This window comes from Salarias fasciatus, chromosome 23 (genome assembly GCF_902148845.1).
Source record: "Salarias fasciatus chromosome 23, fSalaFa1.1, whole genome shotgun sequence".
Lineage (NCBI taxonomy): Eukaryota > Metazoa > Chordata > Actinopteri > Blenniiformes > Blenniidae > Salarias > Salarias fasciatus.
In genome coordinates, this window is record NC_043766.1 from 3,238,551 (window position 1) to 3,262,489 (window position 23,939).

At 45.8% G+C, this 23,939-nt stretch overlaps 1 protein-coding gene across 1 annotated transcript; it reads left to right on the top strand.

Annotated features, from left to right (window-relative positions):
- Positions 1-3,135: 3,135 nt before the first annotated feature.
- Positions 3,136-12,517, top strand: agxta (alanine--glyoxylate and serine--pyruvate aminotransferase a). Its single transcript, XM_030082854.1, has 12 exons — positions 3,136-3,224; positions 6,248-6,408; positions 7,110-7,302; positions 7,450-7,514; positions 7,597-7,697; positions 7,772-7,842; positions 7,925-8,009; positions 8,123-8,221; positions 8,318-8,387; positions 12,035-12,130; positions 12,198-12,326; positions 12,410-12,517. The coding sequence occupies exons 1-12, from the start codon at positions 3,173-3,175 to the stop codon at positions 12,515-12,517; spliced, it is 1,230 nt and encodes a 409-aa protein (XP_029938714.1). The 5' UTR covers positions 3,136-3,172.
- The last annotated feature ends 11,422 nt before the right edge of the window (positions 12,518-23,939 follow it).

Here is a 23,939-nt window from a genome sequence, read left to right on the forward strand (position 1 = left end):
AAAAGCGAAAAAGGGGGAAAAAAAAGTCAACAAATGCTGATCCTTTGACCTGTTCAACAGGGGGTGGCGTCCCAGCTCCACGCCACCGAGCAGCACAGATTCACCTGCACTGCAGAGGCACAGCTGAGGAGAGACTCTTTTTGCTCTTCACAACTCTTTAAGAACAGATATGGAGCTGGGATCAGCTGTCAGTGCTGTGAGAAGTCAGAGGGTTGTGATTGGAGATCAAGTTTGTCCCGCTGTCATCGTAATGAAAGAAGGGAAAATACATCAAATCCTGTCCAACGACAGCTCTTCTCAGGATGTTGAATGTAAGGTAAGCCAGTCCTTTGCTGATACCCTAAGGTTTGGTACCATTCAAAACAACTCTGTTAATTATTTAAACCATCAGTCTTGTGTGCATGTATCAGAACAAAAACACCAAAATTGAACACAAGTCTCTGGCAGAGTTCAAACTTATGGGGCGAGAGGTGGACTTGTTTGAATCACTGTTGCTTACACAAGTCATGCCTGATCTGCTGTCGTGGTTTTGATGTTTGACAAGCTGATGCATTCGCAGTTGTGCATGCTTTGCAGATGTTTTCATGTAAAATACAACAAAACATACAAAACACAACACTGTGTGCTGGACGAGGTTTTGTATATCAAAGCAGAATTATATTTCCTTTTTTGTTTTTTATTAAATCACAAAAATTTCAACAAATTCAAGTTAAAGTTAAACTGAAAAGAAGTAGATGAAAAAAAAAAAAAAACATCCTGAAAATACATACATACATGAACATACATACAGGAACAAGCAAAGACATGAAAAGCTGTGAAGCCAGAATTTGTGGACTGACCTACTGATCTTAACAATCAAGTCACAAAATAGTCATGAAAGAGACAAACCATTCCACATGGACTAAATAAAAGTGCACAGTATTATCCAACCCTGTTCTCATGCCAGATGTAAGACAATATTATTATGCCTGAAACACGAGTAAATGCTTTCAGCCTGTTTTAAGACAGTTTGCACAGATGACAATTCTATCCATGTTCAGTTAAAGCAAACAAGGACACTTAATTCACACAGCGCTGACCTGAACTTAAAAATGAGCCTTGAATGAACAGTTTCCATGTGAGTGATGGTGATTTCCTGAGACTACCGCTGTGAGCGCAGGTGCTGGATGTTGGTGACAGCGTGGTGATGCCGGGTATTGTGGATTGCCACGTCCATGTGAATGAGCCAGGCCGCACCTCCTGGGAGGGTTTCTGGACAGCCACCAGGGCCGCGGCAGCTGGCGGGGTGACGACCATCGTAGACATGCCACTGTAAGTTCTGAAACACCAACCACTCCAACAGTCAATCAATGTCCAATCAATGACCTGACAGAGTCTCTGGTGCGACTGGAACGCCAGATAAGCGAGCACATTGTGAAAGTAAAGTAAACGAAAGTCTCTCCTTTGGGCAAACATCAAACTGGCCTGACAGTTGCATTAATTCGTCCACCTGTCATGTGTTCCTGGAGTCTGTCGCCGCTAACAGTGGGAGGAAGTTTAAGTACGGCCTGAAATGGTCGCCATTCCACAACGAGGCAAAGAAAGACTCACACACATTCACACCTGCAGCCAGGCCAGATACACCGGCGGCTGGAGGCGGATCAGACACACAGCTCCAGCAGCCATTCAGCCGTGCTGGAGCTATTTCAGGTACTCTGATCCATGGTCAGTGTTTCTGACGTCTCCGTGGAAACGGGCATTGTAATCAGAATGAAGCCCGGTTCAGGCCCGTTTTACTCTGACCAGTACGGTGAAACTGCGAATGGCTCATTAAATCAGTTATTACTGCTTTGATCGCTGCACCATTGCTTGGATAACTGTGGTAATTCTAGAGCTACGTAGCCTTAAGGTGCTTGTCGACCTTCGGTCTCGTGTCGGTATTTAGGGGTAGATGGATACTTTACTAGAAATTATACATTGTAAGCATTACTGTTCCTCTCATTCCCACAGAAACAGCATCCCTCCAACCACAACACTCTGCAACTTCCATGAAAAGATGCAGGAGGCGTCTGGGCAGTGTTTCGTAGACATGGCCTTCTGGGGGGGAGTGATTCCTGGCAATCAGGTTAGAAACGGAGAACCTGTGATTACAAAAAAAAAAAGAAAAAAAAAGAGTCCTGCTGAAGCGAAGCGGTGCGACTAAAAGAAATTTGGATCCCCTTAACAGCTTGAACTTCGGCCCATGATTCAGGCGGGAGTAGCTGGCTTCAAGTGCTTCCTCATCCATAGCGGGGTGGAGGAGTTCCCACACGTGACCGACTGCGATCTGCATGCAGCCATGAAGCAGCTGCAAGGCACGGGAAGTGTCCTGCTGGTAAATTACTGACTGCAGTCTCTGACAACAAACCCATCAACCTGACTGGTGATGTACTCGTCCAGACGCAGAACAGATATGTACCTTGTCGCCTCTTATCTCCGCCAGTTTCATGCCGAGATGGATGTTCAGGAAGGCACAGCAGAAAGTGGTGGTAACAATTTTACATTGTCTTTTGAGCTGAGAAGAATCTGAGAGTCCAGGCTCAAAATATCCGTTTATCTATAAAGTCTATGAAATTAATATGGTTGACTTTCAGTTGCAGTAACAAATACTGCCATTTTTTTCCAAAACACACCACTCGTCAGACCCCTGCCAGTACTCCACCTTTCTGCAGTCCAGGCCAGATGTCATGGAGGTGGAGGCAATCCGCACTGTCACCAAACTCTGCCTACAGTACCAGTGAGAAGCATTTAATAAACCACCAAAACATTACAGCTGCTAGTTTTCAGTGGAGAAACGTGTTGAGCTGGCTTCACCTCTCCAACAGGGTCCGGTGTCACATAGTTCACTTATCGTCTGCAAAGCCGCTGAAACTGATCCTGGAAGCACGGCAGGCCGGAGCCCCGCTGACGGTGGAGACGACCCATCACTACCTCAGCCTGTGTGCAGAAAACATCCCTCCAGGAGCCACACAGTTCAAGTGCTGCCCCCCTATCAGAGGATCCAACAATCGGGTAAATCTAAAATGCTGCGCAGCAGCAGGTATGTCGTGGCGATTTTCTGTTAAGATGATGTCAAGCGGCTCGAACTGAATTTGTTCCGATTCTCACACGCCAGGAGCAGTTGTGGTCGGCGCTGAAAGCTGGACAGATCGACATGGTGGTGTCTGATCACTCTCCCTGCACCCCCGATCTGAAGAAACTGGACAGTGGGGACTTCACCCAGGCCTGGGGAGGGATTTCCTCTCTACAGTTTGGTACTGACTCCAGACGGACACACAAATAATGACCTTTAAAACTTCATTGTCAAGCACTGTGTGACACATCATGATTAATGGAAAAAAAAAGCAGGAGAAAAAGGTTGAGATTCAATCAAAACAAAATAATACATACATTGTAAAAAAAACAAAAACAAAAAAAAAAAAACAGGTTTTAGTTTGATTTCATGTATTTCACTCATAATTGTCATTTACTGTGATTACCGTGATTCAGAGGCCCATTTCCACTTGTCTGAATGAGGCTTTTAACTCACTCACTGTCTATACATACACAGAACCAAAAACACAGATCAGAACAAATTTCTAGAGCATGGTGGGGATTTAATGTTGACTTTGTTCTTGAGTGGATTACAAGTTAACCGTCCACAGTGGGCAAAGTTCACATGGAGGTAAACAAGAAGCCGGTTCGAGCTGCTGTCCAGCGGCACTGAGCGACGTCAGTCTTACATGAGTGCTGACAGTGATGCAGGTTATGAAAAAGCAAAAACCAGTGAAAGCTCGTGTTGCTGTCAGCTGGATTCTCTGTGTTCTCAGGTCTGCCTCTGTTCTGGAGCTCGGCCAGTGAGAGGGGCTTCCAGCTGCCCGATGTTGTGAGGCTGCTCAGCTATAAAACTGCCCAACTCTGTGGTCTGGCCAGCCGGAAGGGCCGCCTGGCCCCCGGCTACGACGCCGACCTCGTCATATGGGACCCAGAGAGACAATATGAGGTCAGTGTGTGTGTGATACTGCTAACCAGGCTGGATGAGCTGTGGTTCATGTTCTGCTTCACTTTACAGATTCGAGAACCTGGCATACATCATAAGAACAAGGTAAATACAGTTGCTGAACCACACCGAACAAATGAACTAAATGACTCATTTCCACAAGTTATTCTGTCAAGAATATCCTAATATTCTTATTCTATTGAACATTTTTGTTATGGTGAAGAAGCCTTTAAAGGGTTATATTCATAACTTGCGTTTGTTATCTTTCGCTTCAGGTTATTATAAGAACATCAACTTATGAATAAGTCACACACATAATAAACACACTTTACAGCCTTTCCTGATGCATTAGGTCAGTTCTGGAAGGTGTGTGTTAAACAGTGTTAATCTATTTGATCTCGTTAATGGAAACAATCCTGAAGTGTGAGAGCTGTCGGTTCTATGGTTTTAGGATTATTTGACAATGTTGACAGGGATGATATGTGTATCAAAGAAACCATGCACTTAGTGTGCGCATGGTTTATATCCGCACTTTAATAGAGTTATGCCTTATTTATCCTGTGTTATAAGTATTCAATCCTTCATGAGGGATGGCATTTGATTTGTTAAAAGTATATACACTTTTTTTCCCTTATTCAAGCATTAAAGGATGTTCAGATAACACAAGATGCATTTATCACAGTTCAGCCCCTAGGTGTAGAAATATGAAAAAAAATTATCTAATTTTACAATTACATAAGTAGAGACTTGCATTTTCAGTAGGGCGTTGGAGTGAAACTGACATTTGTCTTGTGAACAGCTAACTCCATACCTCGGCCTCACACTGCAAGGAGTGGTGAGCGCCACCATCCTGAGGGGGCAGCTGGTTTACAGAGACGGCCTCTTCTGCACCGAGCCGCTGGGGAAACATCTCCTCGTCTCTCAGAGGATGAATCAAGCCCAGCTCTGAAGAAAAAAAACACTGTGAATATGAGTTATCGTGGCCTCCATCCAAATGAGCACCTGATTAAACAAATGGTTGAAACCTTTTTGTTGTCACATGACTGTTCAATTCATATAACTTTATTTATAACTTTTTGGCATCTTTTTGTGGGAAAATGAGCCTGATGTTTCTGTGGACCCACAGATGGTTTTAAAAAAGTGACACTTCATTATCTGATGAGAAATATGGATTTTTTTTTCTTTGTACAATAGTTCCTTCACCACTTTGTCAAAACTGCACTGTGTACTTATCATATGTGCTAATTTGTCTGCTCTTTTAGGGTAAACACCAGGTCATGCTCACTCAGTATTGCCTGCAGGGTTGGCATATTACATATCACAGTGTAGACGTATAATGTACAAAAACAATACCATATGAACACAGTATGGTACAATTTATACATGATACACAGCTAGAGTTAAATGATATGATCACAGTATGTATTAAATAGGTACATAAAATAGGCAAGATATTGGACAGACATTTTACAGTGGCCCAGAAGGGTCAACACCACTACAAAAGCCACAATGCAACTACAGAAGCAACAATGCAACAGGAAAAAGCCATAATAATGGAGAGGATCTTGCAGCCCTAGTCTTTTTTATCCTTAAAAAAAAAACCGTTAAAGGCAAACATTTACCATCAATGAACCTTAAATTCTGCCCACACATTACAGTAAAATTTAGACATATAACTGGCATGCTGGCTGCCTGGTAGTCCAACATCTAAGAGCCTGATTCTATTGGCGATTTCATCCTATTTCCACAGAGCTTGCCCTCCCAATGGTTACCGCAGTGTTTAAATGTGAGAAAACTGGTAGGTTTGAAGAGAATAAAGCCTTTATATCTGAGCATGAACACTCCCTTCACAAACGCTCTGATGATTTGGCTTGATGGAACTAGCACTGAATTTTATAATGCAACAGAAAAGTGATTTTTGGAGTTAAAAAAAAAAGTTATCAGTGGAGCATGAACACAGCAGTGAAAGTGTTAAACTGGATTCTCTGGAGACCCACCAGTCAATAATTAACACATATGTTGGGTGACTTCCTTATCTTTGAGAGGGGAAAAATACCTGCATGGGATCGGATCAAGCCACTCATTGCACAGTGTTGACAGAAGAACCAGAGGAGATAAAGGCAGAATACTGTTGACAGACTTCTGATTGAGGAGCTCACTGGACAGACCGAGGGGTGTGCTCCGCTGATTGCCCTGCTCCACTTTATTTCTGCAACCGTTTGTGGCTTTACTTCATTTCTCAAACTGTAGGAAACATGTCGCTGTCCGTGCCTCCACCGGGATGTCTGCAGAAACCCTTGGTGGTCCCTCATCGTCACATGTTTGGACCAGGACCTTCCAATGTTCCTCCACGCATCCTGGAGGCCGGGGCCAAGCCTGTCATCGGACACATGCATCCCGAGACCTTTCAGGTAACAAATGAAGAAGATCACACAGGCAGTCTGATAACCCAAAAAAACAGAGGGTGGGATGATCTCTCTGTTTTTTTTTTTTTTGTTTTGTTTTTTTTTGACAATCTGAAACTGACATTGTTAAAGGTTTGTGTTTGCAACTCAGCTGGGCAGATTATGATCAATCTGAGACTCTCATCCTTAATCTCATCCTCATGTCCACTTCATGTGTCAGCCTGCGTCTCTGCCTTCCTGAAAACTGGCTTCAGTTCGTTGGCCCATTAGACGAGAGTGAATGACCTGAAATGTCCGTTTAAAGGTTGGAAATTTAGTGAAAGATTTCAGACGAACTGGATTTTAGTTTAGCTAGTCAGCTGTATCAAATCACTGTCTCAGCTACACAAAAGTGAATGAGCATTAGCACACGTCTCATCGAAAAGTCTGATTATTAGGTTGATGAATCAAGCCTAACACTTTCTGAAATGATTTATAAAATGTTTGATATTAGGAAGCCTTCAAAATGTAATCAGCATTTAGATGTCCTAAAAAAAATGTGAGTGTAGCTGCAGTGACATTTCATATTGTCGTAATGTCAACGTCTGGTACAAGTTTTTTTTTCTTCTTCTTTGTGGACAAATCATAGCAGTCATTGAAGGGAGGCAGACGTTAATGTGTTTATTAACTAAACTAGATCACTGATGTTTGCTTGCTGTGCCTCACAGATAATGAGTGACATCAAAAGTGGGATCCAGTACATGTTCCAGACCCGAAACAAAGTGACCTTTGCTGTGAGCGGCACTGGCCACACCGCCATGGAGTGTGCCATCTTCAATGCAGTGGAGCCCGGGGACTGTGTGCTCACAGCGGTGAACGGCATCTGGGGAGAGCGAGCCACGGAAATAGCCGAGAGGATAGGTGAGTGCGTCCTGCAAAATCTAATGAGAAGTCCAAGATTAGGGATTTGAAATGCTGCAGAATGCATGTATGGTGGACTTGAATGAAGGAGCCCTTTTAAAACAGCATCACCTGTAGAACAATAATGATGATAAAATTTTCGCCCAGGTGCCAGAGTGAATACGATAGTCGCCCCTCCTGGTGGGTACTTCACCAATGAAGACATTGAAAAGGTACTGCTTCCCAACACTGGGCCTCTTTAAGGAACAACGCTCAGCATGATTTCTTTCCAACCCCATTGTTATGCTACCACAGGCGTTGTCAAAACACAGGCCGGCGATCTTCTTCCTCGCTCAGGGAGAATCTTCCACCGGGGTCTTGCACCCCTTGGATGGCATCGGACAGCTGTGCCACAAGTGAGACTCAGTGCACCGTCCTCATGGCACTGGTAGCTACAGATGGCCAGATGTCTTCTGATTTATGCCTGCAGGTACAACTCCCTCTTCCTTGTTGACGCCGTGGCTTCGATTGGGGGAGCCCCCCTCTACATGGACCAGCAAGGTTGACTGATAAATCTGGCCGAATGTTTCCTGCTGATATTTTCTGTAATTCTGAAACATGAAGCTTTGTTTTGTGCTTACAGAGATAGACATCCTGTATACCGGATCCCAAAAGGTCCTAAACGCCCCTCCTGGTACAGCTCCCATTTCCTTCAGTGAGCGGGCATGGTGAGATCTGCCTCCTCTGTCTCTTACATGGCTTCAAACAACAGTGCAACACAGTATTAATGCCACCCCACCCACCCCCACCCCCACCCCCCACACACACTTTTTTGGGACAGCCAGAAAGTTTTCAACCGGAAGACCAAGCCTCTGTCATTCTTCTTGGATCTGAGCTGGCTTGCCAACTACTGGGGATGTGATGACAAGCCGTCAAGAATGTAAAACCGTCAAATTTTCAACAATGATTTGATTTCACAGTATGGCAGCAATGAGTGACCGTGTATGGATGTGTGGTCCTTACCTCCCCTCTACAGATACCACCACACGGGCCCAGTCACTGCATATTATTCCCTCAGAGAGAGTTTGACTGTCCTTTCTGAAGAGGTGGGCCACAAATGTTTTCTATTTTTCATTTCTGGGTAGTTAGCAAATGAATCAGGAAGCATTATGAAGGTTGTGTTTGCGTCTTTTTTCAAGATAGATTTTCCAGAATAGCAATACACACAGTGTTCACCTGCATGGAACACACACAGCTGAGCCCAAACTGTAGCATGGGAAAAAAGCGCATACAAGTACCAGTGGTACGCGTACCACAGTTTGAGAACTGAGGCATTACCAGACTAAGGGCAGGTCAAAAGCCCCTATTAAGAAGTTTAAATCAAGGACCATGACGGGGCCCCACCTTGGAGCCAGGACTCCATTGTTCTACTGGGGGACTTCAACGCCCACGTGGGCAGTGACAGTGAGACCTAGAGGGGGTGATTGGGATGCACAGCCTCCCTGATCTGAACCCGAGTGGTGTTTTGTTATTGGACTTCTGTGCTAGCCACAGTTTGTCCATAACAAGCACCATGTTTGAGCACAGGGGGGTCCATTAGTGCACTTGGCACCAGAACACCCTAGATCGGAGGTCGATGATCGACTTTGTTGTCGTGTCATCTGAACTCTGGCCGTTTGTTTTGGACACACGGGTGAAGAGAGGAGCAGAGCTATCGACCGATCACCACCTGGTGGTGAGTTGGATTCGCTGGCGGAAGAGGAAACCGGACAGACTTGGCAGACCCAAACGTGTTGTGAGGGTCTGCTGGGAACATCTGGTGGAACCTTCTGTCAGCAGGGTTTTCAACTCCCACCTCCGGGAGAGCTTCGCTCATGTCCCGAGGGAGGCTGGGGACATTGAGTCCGAGTGGACCATGTTCTCCACCTCCATTGTCGAAGCAGCTTCTTGGAGCTGTGGTCGTAAGGTCTCCGATGCCTGTCATGGCGGCAACCCCCGAACACTGGAGGACACCTGAAGTAAGGGCGGCCATCAAGCTGAAGAAGGAGTCCTATCGAGCCTTGTTGGCTCATGGGACTCCAGAACAGCTGACAGTTACTAGCATGCCAAGTGAACTGCAGCAGTTGTGGAGGCAAAAACTCAGGTCTGGGAGGAATTTGGGGAGGCCATGGAGGAGGACTACCGGTCGCCCTTGAAGAAAATCTGGCAAACCGTCCTCAGGAGGGGAAAGCAAGTCTCCACTAACACTGTTTATAGTGGAGGCGGAGAGCTGCTGACCTCAACTGGGGATACCATAGGACGGTGAGAGGAATACTTTGAGGACCTCAATCCTGTTGCCACGTCTTCTGTGGAGGAAGCAAAGGCTGAGGTCTCAGAGGTGGACTCGTTCATCACCCAAGCTGAAGTCACCGAGGTGGTTGGTAAGCTACTTGGTGGCAAGGCACCGGGGGGGTGGATGAGATTCACACTGAGTACCTTAAAGGGGCAAAGCGCAGTTTTAAATATTACATTATCAATTATTCACACTCACACACGTTTTCACCTTTGCCTGATGGGCAGCAAGAGCTATTTCTGCAAGATCGCAGTCGCTCCTATTTTCCTGTGCAGGGCACTGAAGGCACAGAAATATGAGTGATTCGGGTACGAATCGCTCTGAGCTTGACGTAATGCGCGCTCCCGCTGGCCTGGCAATCCTTAAGTTTCGTTTTGTCCACCATTACTCCGCCAGATGCTTAGAAGCAACAACTGAGCAGTACTGAGGATGGAGCTTCCAGAAAGCAAGAAAAGACCGGCTTCTAGCACTGCCACAACTCCAGCACAGACCCACCAGGCATAGGAAACTTAAATTTTACTCAAGCGCTACTAAAAGAGCGAGGAAGGAGTTCCCCTCTCCTGTGCATGTACATGGGCATAAGCCACAGACACAAGCTTTTCACTAAGCTACAGTTAAGCCTAAGGCCTGCAGGGGTCGGTGTTTTGCATAAAACGTGCAAACTGTGCTGTGCTCCTTTAAGTCTCTGGATGCGCAGGGACTGTCTTGGTTGACACGTCTCTGCAACATGGTGTGGTGGTCGGGGACAGTGCCTCTGGATTGGCAGACTGTTTTGGCAACTATCAGGTAATCACACTCCTCAGCCTTCCGACTCCAGGGTACTGGAATGGAGGGTTTGACCGATAGTTGAACCTTGGATCCAGGAAGAACGATATGGTTTTCATCCTGGTCATGGAACAATGGACCAGCTCTATGCCCTTCATAGGATGCTCGAGGGTTCATGGGAGTTTGCCCGACCAGTTCGCATGTGTTTTGTGGACTTGGAGAAGGTTTTCAACCACGTCCCTCATGGTGTCTTGTGGGGGGTGCTCCGGGAATACGGAGTCCGGGGCTCTGTATGACCGGAGTAGGAGTCTGGTCCGCATTGCCGGCAGTAAGTCGGACCTGTTCCCGGTGCATGTTGGACTCCGGCAGGGCTGCCCTTTGTCACCGGTTCTGTTCATAATCTTTATGGACAGAATTTCTAGGTGCAGCCAGGGGCCGGAGGGGTTCCGGTTCGGGGACCACATGATTTCATCTCTGCTTTTTGCAGATGATGTTGTCCTGTTGGCTTCATCAAACCTGGACCTGCAGCATGCACTGGGGCGGTTCACAGCCCAGTGTGAAGCAATAGGGATGAGGATCAGCACCTCCAAATCCGAGGCCATGGTCCTCGACCGGAAGAAGGTGGCTTGCCCTCTCGAGGTCGGTGGAGAGACTCTGGCCCAAGTGGAGGACTTTAAGTATCTTGGGGTCTTGTTCACGAGTGGGTGACGGATGGAGCGTGAGACTGACAGGTGGATCGGTGCAGCGGCTGCAGTGATGCGGTTGTTGTATCGGTGCGCTGTGGTAAAGAAAGAGCTGAGCCGAAAGACAAAGCTCTCAATTCAATTTACCGGTTAATCTACTCCCCCCCCCCCCCCCCCCCCCCCACCCCCCCCCCCCCCCCCCCATCTATGGTCATGAACTTTGGGTCATGACCGAAAGGACGAGATCCCGGATGCAAGCAACTGAACTGAGCTTCCTCCATAGGGTGGCTGGGCGCTCCCTTAGAGACAGGGGGAGGAGCTCAGTCACCAAGGAGGAGCTCGGAGTAGAGCCGCTACTCCTCCACATCGAGAGGGGCCAGCTGAGGAGGCTCGGGCATCTGTTCAGGATGCCTCCTGGACGCCTCCCTGGGGAGGTGTTCCGGGCATGTCCCGCTGGGAGGAGACCCCGGGGAAGACCCAGGACACGCTGGAGAGACTATGTCTCTCGGCTGGCCTGGGAACGCCTTGGGATCCTCCCAGAGGAACTGGAGGAAGAGTCTGGGGACAGGGAAGTCTGGGCATCCCTGCTGAGACTGCTGCCCCCGCGACCCGGTCCCGGAAAAGCGATGGAAAATGGATGGATGGATGGCAATGCATTAGCGTCAACTTCTGTTCATTGCACACTGTGTTGCACTAGTTTTATGTATGCATAATGACAACTAGAAAAGACTAACATGTAGACTAGGCGAACACATTTAATGAGCAAAGAAAGCTGCTGTGACACACAGAAAGCGAAAAGAAAAAAAAGGAAAGCTCTTCCACCTCTTTGCAATTGGTTTTTAATTAATGTGCAATCGAATACACAGTCACAACAGCTGCCAACTCCACACGTACACAGTTCAAATATATTAAAATGTAAAATCAACTCATCTGTGGTTTTGAGACAGTTTGATGCTACTGTCACTGATTGAAGGGTCTGGAGAATTCATGGAAAAGACATCAAGACGTGGCAGAGTATTTCCACCAAGGCCTGGAGAGCATGGGTCTCAAGCTATTCGTTAAAGAAAAAGTGAGTCTAATATTACAAACAGTAAAACTGTGAATGTTCAATTTTCATGGCCAGTGGTTTGTTCCAGAGCACCAGGCTTCCTACAGTGACCACTATTGTGGCCCCTCATGGATATGACTGGAAAGAAATCACAGCCTACATCATGAAAACACATAATCTGGAGATTTCTGGAGGTCTGGGACCATCCGTTGGCTTGGTAAGAAAATATGGGATGTCTGTTTTCATTTCAACACCTTGACGGCTCACGTGAACAGTTTCCAATGTCCGTGGTGTGTCCAGGTGCTGCGTGTGGGGCTGATGGGAGGTAACAGCAGCAAGGCCAATGTGGACATGGTGCTGGCAGCCATGAGAGACGCTCTGAAACACTGTCACAAGAGCAAAGTGTGAAACACTTCTCTCCCGTGGCGGAAAGACCATTCCCATTCAGCTCCACCGTCGTGACGAAGACCCATCAATAAAGTGGATCTTTCATGTTGTATTTCAGTCTCTGGAATTCATTTCAGACATTTGTTAACCAACACTAGTTTAAAATGGCAAAGACTCATGTGCAATGGGCATCAAACCTTACAAACACAGTTTATATTCACAACAGAGTACAGACTACATGGCACATGTTCACAGTGACAAATTTCAATAGTTCATGAAAATATGAGGTCTTTACCGGTTTTCTTGTTGCAAGAAATAAAAAAAGAAATAGATAAAAATTTTGTATGTATATTTGCATGTGTGCTGTATTCATGAGCATAACACGGTATACACATTCCCTCAAACACAAAACAGTGTTTATATTGAAATGTCTTGGTAGTTCAGTTCGTAGCTCTCTGTCTGTCTCTAATAAACAAAGTTTAACTATAAAAAATGGCTTTGCAAAGCTTTTGGGATGATGATTCAGAAACGAACAAAACAATAACAGAGTGAAATAATGAATGACACATTGTCACAGCAAACGCTAATTTGTGGTTGTGGATCATCATTATGTAATGTCTTTCTTGGGCAGAACCTCAGATGATGTACAGTATGTATTATTTTTTTGTTTTGTTTTGTTTTTTAAATAGTGAAGCATAACTACAAACACGTTCACGCTAGTCAGTCACACTGTACAGAATGAAGAAATTTTACAGATCCCTCTTTAAGGGTCAGTTGGTATGCAACAGAAGCATCGAGAGTAAACCAAAATGAAATCCTGGTTGTGCACTACTCTCTGTCCTACAGAGCCGGTCAGGCTGCAGAGGGGTGTGTAGTTCTTTGTCTCTGTTGTGAAGTTGTCCTTGTGTGTCTGCCATGTGTCCCTTGTTCACCTCCATTCATGTCCCCAAAGTGGCTGATGGGGCTGAGCAGACGGGAGCAGCAGGCCCCGGAGGAGAAGACACAGAGGTTACACATTCAGACAGAAGTCAGGGCTGAACCCTGGCGTCTCACCTGGAGCAAGTCCAGGAGCAGGTCCTGGAGCAGGTCCTGGAGCAGGTCCTGGTGCAGGTCCTGGAGCAAGCCCTGGAGCAGGTCCTGGTGCAGGTCCTGGAGCAGGTCCTGGTGCAGGTCCTGGAGCAGGTCCTGGAGCAGGTCCTGGAGCAAGCCCTGGAGCAGGTCCTGGTGCAGGTCCTGGAGCAGGTCCAGGAGCAGGTCCAGGAGCAGCTGCTTGATGATGACCTGGGACAATTTTCACCTGGTATAGAGTCTCACTGAACACTACTGCAACTACAGCAGTGTTTGTGCTCAATTAAAAAAATATATATGTGAGGAGGACATCTTTGTGTCAGTGTGTATTCAGACAACAGACGTGAAATGAAACAAAACATTTAAAACACTGTGTTACTGCATAGTGCTCAGTTTTTGTTCTTTTTTTTTTGGCGGGGGAGGGGGGCTTTGCTGCAGTGACACTGCAAATTAATACAAGATTTTCAATGAAATTTCTCAGTTGATATTTTTGCTAATAAGACAGCACAATAAAGCTGCAATTTAAAAAGAAATAAAAAAAAGACTTCAGTTATTGCAGTTCCAGTCAAGTCAGGCCTGCAATATGTGGCTCTGGAGCTCAGAGAAGCTCTCAGAAAATGTAATGTGTGTGTGTGTGTGTGTGTGTGCATATATATATATATATATATATATATATATATATATATATATATATATATATATATATATATATCGGTTTAACTTAATTGGCACATTGCATAATGAATGAATGAATGAATGAATGAATGAATGAATGAATGAATGAATGAATTTATTTATTTTTCGAACATGTATGAAAAGAAAAAAGATAAAAAGGAAAGTTAATGCAAATCAAAGAAAAAGAAAAAAAAAAATTATTAATTAAACAATACTCACGTGGCTGTGGTAACAATTACAACAAAAACAGCACTTTAAATAGTGAAGGAAAGCAAAACTGAAAGAAGCTGTCAATTCTCCTTTTTTTCCATCTCCCCCTGTTCTCCACCTTCTTCCAGACCAAATTAAACTGACAATATTTAACTTACAAAATACTAAAGTACAGACGCTAACTCAGAAAAACACAAGGGCTCGTTAAAAACTCTGGAAACTCCAGCTTACGGAAGCCCGAGAGGCTCGAAACACAAGATCGAGGGCTTAACTCCCAGGCGCCACCTAGTGGTACATGACTGAGAGAACGGCAGCAGAACAATGGATACACCAAATAAAACACTGACGTGAGTGAAGCACGGAGGAGGGCGATTTCTGATTGTTTGTTTGTTTAAAAAACCAAGAGAAAATCAACAGAAGGTGCGGGGTGAAGAGCAGGAAGTGAGTTTTTTCAATCGTCCAATCAGCTTTCTCTGACGGCTATTTCCCGTCATGCACCTGAACAAGTGGGAAAGAATCGCTGGCATTGTGACCGGAACCGGAGCAGGTGAGCCAGACGATGTGAAATCTATGTCAGACTCCTCCCACCGACCTGGCAGGAGTCAGTTGGTGGGGTTTGGACCAACTTGCAATGTGGTCCCACCGGGAGTCAGAGGGATCTCCATTGTATGCAATTGAAATAGTGCTCAGACCCTGGCGTGTTTTGTACAGTGGTGGCTGCTCGCGCTGGACGTGGTGCGTGCAGCCGGACAGTATGAGCCTGTCTGTACGTGCTGGACGTGGTGCGCCAGACAGGACGATCATTGTACCGGGTGTGAGACTAGGTTGGGGAACCTGCTCGGGGACCGTGATAAGATGAGAGGTCTCTCTGGCCCGTATCTCACACTTTGTTTTTTCAGTAAAATTTTTTTTAAACTTTTTATTACGGAGATGTTATCATGAGAAAGACGATTTTTTTTCTTAAGTTTCATGGCACAGCGTGGAAAAAAAACCTTTTTCAGGAGCCATTTTTCCTGATTGGACATTATTTTTATCCATTAATAGGCTGTATGCCCGAGCTAGACTGACGTACTTCCGCTACATTCTCAGCCAGCGTAACTACTTCCGGTCACTCGTGCAGCAGCGGAGGAGCCAGGCGTTCGTTCTTCACACGCTGGCTCCAGCACCGAGTAAAAAACCAAGGCATTCCAACTTTACGTTACAAGCTACATTCACAATTACCAAGGTAAAACCCAAAACCCGAAACTGTGTTGTTTTTAACCTGAGCTAGCATACGTCGGAGATAACACGGTTCAGTTCAAATGCTCCACATTTACAGGAAGTGAACGACAGACCAAAGACCTTCTGTCTTCCAGACGTCCAGAGACCAAGATCTGCTCTGCAAATCCATCTAACTTTATTACCAAGTCAGTATTAATGTCAGCTGCTTTTTTCTTGTTGTTAATGGGATGAAGTGAATATGAGACAGTTCTAGACTGAAGACCGGGGTTATTTTGCTGATGTGTGTGTTCAATAACCAGAACACGAATAAGATTTGTGTGTGTGTGTGTGTGTGTGTGTGTGTGTGTGTGTGTGTGTGTGTGTGTGTGTGTGTGTGTGTGTGTGTGTGTGTGTGTGTGTGTGTGTGTGTGTGTGTGAAAACCCCAGACCTAAACATAGAAAATCTTAATACAAAATCAATTTAAAATATGTGACACAATATGTTTTCCAGGAGCTTTTCCGTCTGTGCAAGATAGCCAGAGCCTTCCCAGTGAGCAGTGCAGCATGTGAGCGAGCGACCTGGGTGTCCTCAGCATGTCCAAGCGTCTTCTTGGGAGAGTTTCAGCGCGGCGGACACTGTAGCTGAGGTGGATAAGTGTTCCTTTCTACTTGAACACTTTTAAGGTTTGAGCACCTGTGGAAGCACCATTTGTAGTTGTGGAAATTAAATTACTGAACAAGTTTTGAGCGCTTGTAAAAGCAAAACTTGAACCTGTGTGTTGTCCCAGGAGTTAAGCTGATGTATTTACGTCACATCTGTAAATAGACAAAAAAGACAAACTATGCATTTACATAGTTTTACGGTGTTTCTTTTTTTTTTTGGCCTGAAAATGTGATGTACTGCACCTTTAAACGCTGGAGTTTCATCTCCTGACATGTGACGGCCGTCTGTCCAGCAGAACACGACTCTGATCGGCGAAATCAACCAGCTGCGTCTGGCCAGGACCCAGATCAAGGACTACAAGACTCAGGTCTCCACGTTCAAAAGGTCCAGCAGGCTCCGGCCCGCCTCGGATCAAGGAGCAGCGGGGGGCCGAAGGAGGACGACCTCTGACCCCGTCAGCTCGGGGATCGACTGAAGAACCAGCCTCAGTTCTTTTCTCTCCGTCGTCATGCAGCAGCATCAGCTTTACAGTGAAACCAGAGTGGAAATGTGTTTCTAGATTGAAGTCCAAAGAGGCTGGGCTGATCAGGAAAACAGAAGAGTCGGCATGTCGACAAACTTTTCATGAGAAAAATATGAACACAAGTGATAAAGAATTTTTCCCAACACATGGTTGATTTGGTTTGTCTTTATCAATCATTAAACAGAACACAAAACAGCATTAAACAGATGAGCTGTCAGACTGTGGAAGCCCCCTCGTCTGATCAGGCTCTGAAAGTGGGAACATATGAGAACAGTAAACAGGCTCAGACATCTTGGCGGCGGCGAGCTTCAGGTCTCTGGAGTGATCCTCGATGCGCTGGTGGAGCTTGTCCATGGCAGCGGACAGGGTGTTGTAGATGGCCTGGAGGGGACAGGAGGAAGGCGTCAGCGCGGGAACAGGAAGTGGCCTGCTGCTGCTGCGGGAGGCCGCCGGTACCTGGGCTTTCTCCGTCTCCTCGCCGCAGACGTCCCTCAGGCTCTTGAGCTCGGCCCTCAGCAGAAAAAAGGGATCTGCATCCAAAGCTTCTCAGGTTTACAGTCAAGCCCTCCTGAAGACACGCACTGACACTGCAAAACAGGATTTCTAAGAAAGTAAAAAAAAACATCTTATTTCAGGGATAGTGTTCTTATTTTTTGTCTAAAAAAAAATCAAAAGATCTTGACAAGCAAGTTTTGTTCTAGAAAATTATTCTTATTTTACAAAAACATATCTAACATTTTCTCAATAAGATACTACAGCTAATATTGAGCTAGAATTACTAGTAATGTGCTACAACAATGGTATACATGAAATCCCGGCAGGGGAACAAGATCTTTTTTCTTATTTTAAGAGAGAGATAAATTGCAAAAGTTCTCAAGTCAAGAAACTACAGCGATTCAAGTCTGAATTCACCTGTTTTTATGCACTGTCAATAGAACAGAACCAAAATCTGGTGTACCCTCATCTTAAGCGTCCTTTGTTTACAATTGGAGCGATAGTCTAGTGGTAGAGCATCTGCCTCTCAGCCGAGAGGTCCGGGTTCGCGTCCCGGCTGTCCTCGTGACAGAGAAACTTCCCACTGCAACTAGTGGGTCGATCCGGGTCTGCGACCCGCTAACCATCGCCTTTTTAGACGCCTTTCTCACTGCCTGAGACCCTTTCGGTACCCGATCCGTACCCGGAACACGATCCGTACCAGATGCCTCTGCGCATGCGCCAACTCCCCGCGCATGCGCAGAAGTGGGCGAATTTTCCGACACTCTGCGGTGGTAATTAAATATAAAAATATATATTTTAATTGCTGCCAACTGTCACGAATTGGCCGGATTCACACGCTCCCACGCCACATCCTCCATTTCTCCCGCTGAAATGTCTTTTCAGGGACTTTGTTTTAGATTTCGGCTCAAAAGTGATCTGTGATCTACCTGTTCAGCCTGTGAACTCGCGATCGTTTAGTTTTGTCTCAGAGGCCGTGAAGAGATGAACTAACGCTGTCAGGTATGTGTGTTTTCAGTATTTATGCTCTTAAAGTTATAATTACATTTTCTAATTCGTTTATGTGTGTTGTGAGAACATTTTAAGGCATTTTGAGCGCTTTGTGGACACTCTTCGGAGGGTTCCATGCTTCATCAGTGAAGCTGCTTCACTCCGTCCTCCCAGCCTGCTCCTTGCTACCATCTGGTCTGTATCGATGCTGATCAATCAGGGACTCCAGAGCAGGATTCACTATTGTTTATCAGTTTTGGGATACAGCTGTTGTTCTTGTGAGTTCGTTTGCAAGCTGAAATGTGGTCAAATAAAACTAGACAGACATATCTCTGCAGTTACTATGCATTCAATAATTCATGTCTATGTGTAGAACTTAAGAACAGTTTTATGGTCACTTGTTAACGATTTGTTTTCACATGTTAAAAAAGGGGAATTACAACACACTTGCTTGTGATATTAACTTGTTAGGAGACAGTCACTGGTTCACTCCTATAGCTTTTATAAACCAGCATGAGGTTTGATAAGACAGGGCCAGTGGCAGGAGGAAAGAGGGAACAGGTTTTATCAAGATCAGCAGAGCCTCAGGACGACAGAACAAGAACAGCTTTGTTGTTTGCTGATTCAGTGAAAGGAAAACAAGAAAACAGTCACATTTAAGAGCTGATTCCCTCTGTTCTTTGTCCAGTCTTCATAGATGATGGGGCTAAACCTGTCCCAGAAGTTTGCCCCCATCACAGGGATGGTCCTGGTCCTGCCCCACTCCAATGCAGATGCAGTGTGTTTTCTGTGGTGGGATTAAACAAGACCAAGACCAGGAACAGCTTGGCTCTGGTTGGAACCCTGGAACCCTGGAGTCCTGGAGCCCTGCTTCAAGTGGGAGCCCTTCCCCTCCCCAGCATCTGGGCCTCAAAGACCACGACTCAGTACAAGAAGACTCAGAGCTTCAACATTTTGACGACAGCATCCTTTATCCTTTAAAGTTGTGACTCGCGTTTTGAAGTGATAACAAATTTAGCAGGAAGGTTATTATTCATGAACCGCCTCCCCCTATATCGCTGCTTGCCAGTTAGCTGTTAATCATGTCAGTAAAAAGTTGAATTGATGTTTGTCTCATGGTACATGGCAGAAGCGGACCCCCCTGGGAGATGTCTGCCTGGATCTACTGAGAAGCTCCCGGGAGGCCCAGAATCAGACTCCTTGCTGCGATCAGGTGTGGTGAAGCAGGACCGAAGTTCCTGAAGATCGAAGTGTGTGTGTGTGTGTGTGTCTGTGTGTCTGTGTGTGTGTGTGTGTGTGAAAACCCCAGACCTAAACATAGAAAATCTTAATACAAAATCAATTTAAAATATGTGACGCAATATGTTTTCCAGGAGCTTTTCCGTCTGTGCAAGATAGCCAGAGCCTTCCCAGTGAGCAGTGCAGTATGTGAGCGAGCGACCTGGGTGTCCTCAGCATGTCCAAGCGTCTTCTTGGGAGAGTTTCAGCGCGGCGGACACTGTAGCTGAGGTGGATAAGTGTTCCTTTCTACTTGAACACTTTTAAGGTTTGAGCACCTGTGGAAGCACCATTTGTAGTTGTGGAAATTAAATTACTGAACAAGTTTGGAGCGCTTGTAAAAGCAAAACTTGAACCTGTGTGTTGTCCCAGGAGTTAAGCTGATGTATTTACATCACATCTGTAAATAGACAAAAAAAGACAAGCTATGCATTTACATAGTTTTACGTTGTTTCTTTCTTTTTTTTTTTTGACTGAAAATGTGATGTACTGCACCTTTAAACGCTGGAGTTTCATCTCCTGACATGTGACGGCCGTCTGTCCAGCAGAACATGACTCTGATCGGCGAAATCAACCAGCTGCGTCTGGCCAGGACCCAGATCAAGGACTACAAGACTCAGGTCTCCACGTTCAAAAGGTCCAGCAGGCTCCGGCCCGCCTCGGATCAAGGAGCAGCGGGGGGCCGAATGAGGACGACCTCTGACCCCGTCAGCTCGGGGATCGGCTGAAGAACCAGCCTCAGTTCTTTTCTCTCCGTCGTCATGCAGCAGCATCAGCTTTACAGTAAAACCAGAGTGGAAATGTGTTTCTAGATTGAAGTCCAAAGAGGCTGGGCTGATCAGGAAAACAGAAGAGTCGGTATGTCGACAAACTTTTCATGAGAAAAATATGAACAAAAGTGATAAAGAATTTTTCCCAACACATGGTTGACTTGGTTTGTCTTTATTAATCATTAGACAGAACACAAAACAGCATTAAACAGATGAGCTGTCAGACTGTGGAAGCCCCCTCGTCTGATCAGGCTCTGAAAGTAAGAACAATGAGAACAGTGAACAGGCTCGGATGTTTGCAGACAACTTGGCGGCGGCGAGCTTCAGGTCTCTGGAGTGATCCTCGATGCGCTGGTGGAGCTTGTCCATGGCAGCGGACAGGGTGTTGTAGATGGCCTGGAGGGGACAGGAGGAAGGCGTCAGCGCGGGAACAGGAAGTGGCCTGCTGCTGCTGCGGGAGGCCGCCGGTACCTGGGCTTTCTCCGTCTCCTCGCCGCAGACGTCCCTCAGGCTCTTGAGCTCGGCCCTCAGTGCTGCGTCTGGCCGGAGATCTTCTGGATCTTGTCGGCCATCTCCTCGCGATTCTGCTTACATATAGTCTAGTGGAAATGTACTATAATATGAATGCATATAATCTGGCTTGTAAAACTGCTTGTGTAGCTTTAATCATAACCGGACGAGCCCCCAGAAACTGGGGACTGAATGAGCCACGAGGCTGGGAGTGAGGATGGCAAGGTCTGGTGATCAAGGTTTTGTCCACTGTAGGGACGTTACTGTTGTGTTTCTGTGTATTTGTCTGCTGTGTTGTCCCATGTTTGAGGAGGATGGTAACTACAACGATTTCACAGAAGACTGTGTTGCTTCCATCATCTCCAGCTGCAATCTGATGTCAACGTACATGCAGGCAGTATCAAAATAACATATTGTGTAGTGGAAGCCAAAATTACCTTTCACAGTAAATGTCTCTTTTTATATTAACTATGCTATGCATTGTATAACATATAACAATCATCGTCAATTTCTTAAAACGAAATTAAGCATATTTTACCACAGAAAATGGACAGAAACAATAAGATCAGAGGGTGTTTAAGATTGTGGTTACGAGTGTCATTCAGTGTCCAGTGAACCTTCACAAAGCAATCAGGAAGCAGCCATGAGCAGTCAGTCCCGCTCTCTCACCAGCACTCTGAAACGTGTCCGCAGAAAAAAGGGATCTGCATCCAGAGCATCTCGGGTTTACAGTCAGGCCCTCCTGAAGACACGCACTCACACTGCAAAACAGGATTTCTAAGAAAGTTAAAAAAAAAAAAAAAAAAATCTTATTTCAGGGAAATTGTTCTTATTTATTGTCTAAAAATTTAAATAATCTTGACAAGCAAGTTTTGCTCTATAAGATTTTTCTTATTTTATGAAAATATATCTAACATTTTCTCAATAAGATACTACAGCTAATATTGAGCTAGAATTACTAGTAATGTGCTACAACAATGGTATACATGAAATCCCGGCAGGGGAACAAGATCTTTTTCTTATTTTAAGAGAGAGATAAATTGCAAAAGTTCTCAAGTCAAGAAACTACAGCGATTCAAGTCTGAATTCACCTGTTTTTATGCACTGTCAATAGAACAGAACCAAAATCTGGTGTACCCTCATCTTAAGCGTCCTTTGTTTACAATTGGAGCGATAGTCTAGTGGTAGAGCATCTGCCTCTCAGCCGAGAGGTCCGGGTTCGCGTCCCGGCTGTCCTCGTGACAGAGAAACTTCCCACTGCAACTAGTGGGTCGATCCGGGTCTGCGACCCGCTAACCATCGCCTTTTTAGACGCCTTTCTCACTGCCTGAGACCCTTTCGGTACCCGATCCGTACCCGGAACACGATCCGTACCAGATGCCTCTGCGCATGCGCCAACTCCCCGCGCATGCGCAGAAGTGGGCGAATTTTCCGACACTCTGTGGTGGTAATTAAATATAAAAATATATATTTTAATTGCTGCCAACTGTCACGAATTGGCCGGATTCACACGCTCCCACGCCACATCCTCCATTTCTCCCGCTGAAATGTCTTTTCAGGGACTTTGTTTTAGATTTCGGCTCAAAAGTGATCTGTGATCTACCTGTTCAGCCTGTGAACTCGCGATCGTTTAGTTTTGTCTCAGAGGCCGTGAAGAGATGAACTAACGCTGTCAGGTATGTGTGTTTTCAGTATTTATGCTCTTAAAGTTATAATTACATTTTCTAATTCGTTTATGTCTGTTGTGAGAACATTTTAAGGCATTTTGAGCGCTTTGTGGACACTCTTCGGAGGGTTCCATGCTTCATCAGTGAAGCTGCTTCACTCCGTCCTCCCAGCCTGCTCCTTGCTACCATCTGGTCTGTATCGATGCTGATCAATCAGGGACTCCAGAGCAGGATTCACTATTGTTTATCAGTTTTGGGATACAGCTGTTGTTCTTGTGAGTTCGTTTGCAAGCTGAAATGTGGTCAAATAAAACTAGACAGACATATCTCTACAGTTACTATGCATTCAATAATTCATGTCTATGTGTAGAACTTAAGAACAGTTTTATGGTCACTTGTTAACGATTTGTTTTCACATGTTAAAAAAGGGGAATTACAACACACTTGCTTGTGATATTAACCTGTTAGGAGACAGTCACTGGTTCACTCCTATAGCTTTTATAAACCAGCATGAGGTTTGATAAGACAGGGCCAGTGGCAGGAGGAAAGAGGGAACAGGTTTTATCAAGATCAGCAGAGCCTCAGGACGACAGAACAAGAACAGCTTTGTTGTTTGCTGATTCAGTGAAAGGAAAACAAGAAAACAGTCACATTTAAGAGCTGATTCCCTCTGTTCTTTGTCCAGTCTTCATAGATGATGGGGCTAAACCTGTCCCAGAAGTTTGCCCCCATCACAGGGATGGTCCTGGTCCTGCCCCGCTCCAATGCAGATGCAGTGTGTTTTCTGTGGTGGGATTAAACAAGACCAAGACCAGGAACAGCTTGGCTCTGGTTGGAACCCTGGAACCCTGGAGTCCTGGAGCCCTGCTTCAAGTGGGAGCCCTTCCCCTCCCCAGCATCTGGGCCTCAAAGACCACGACTCAGTACAAGAAGACTCAGAGCTTCAACATTTTGACGACAGCATCCTTTATCCTTTAAAGTTGTGACTTGCGATAACAAATTTAGCAGGAAGGTTATTATTCACGAACCGCCTCCCCCTATATCACTGCTTGCCAATTAGCTGTTAATCATGTCAGTAAAAAGTTGAATTGATGTTTGTCTCATGGTACATGGCAGAAGCGGACCCCCCTGGGAGATGTCTGCCTGGATCTACTGAGAAGCTCCCGGGAGGCCCAGAATCAGACTCCTCGCTGCGATCAGGTGTGGTGAAGCAGGACTGAAGTTCTCCCGACCAAACACCACCCGCTGTGTTTCTGCGACGCCTGTCAGAATGACTGCTCCCCGGCCGGGAGCGTCTCGCCGAGCTTCGCTCTCGACTCGTCCAGTTTCTGGATCTGATTCTCGATCAGCATCACGGCCACCCCGAACACCAGGACCGCCAGGAGGAGCAGAA

Bases quoted from the DNA above. Each gene is read 5' to 3' on its own strand.
- agxta (XM_030082854.1), top strand. From the start codon at position 3,173: ATGGTGGTGTCTGATCACTCTCCCTGCACCCCCGATCTGAAGAAACTG. The intron at 3,225-6,247 runs GTGGGGACTTCA...CTCAAACTGTAG, and splicing joins CGATCTGAAGAAACTGGACA to GAAACATGTCGCTGTCCGTG. The intron at 7,515-7,596 runs GTACTGCTTCCC...ATGCTACCACAG, and splicing joins CCAATGAAGACATTGAAAAG to GCGTTGTCAAAACACAGGCC.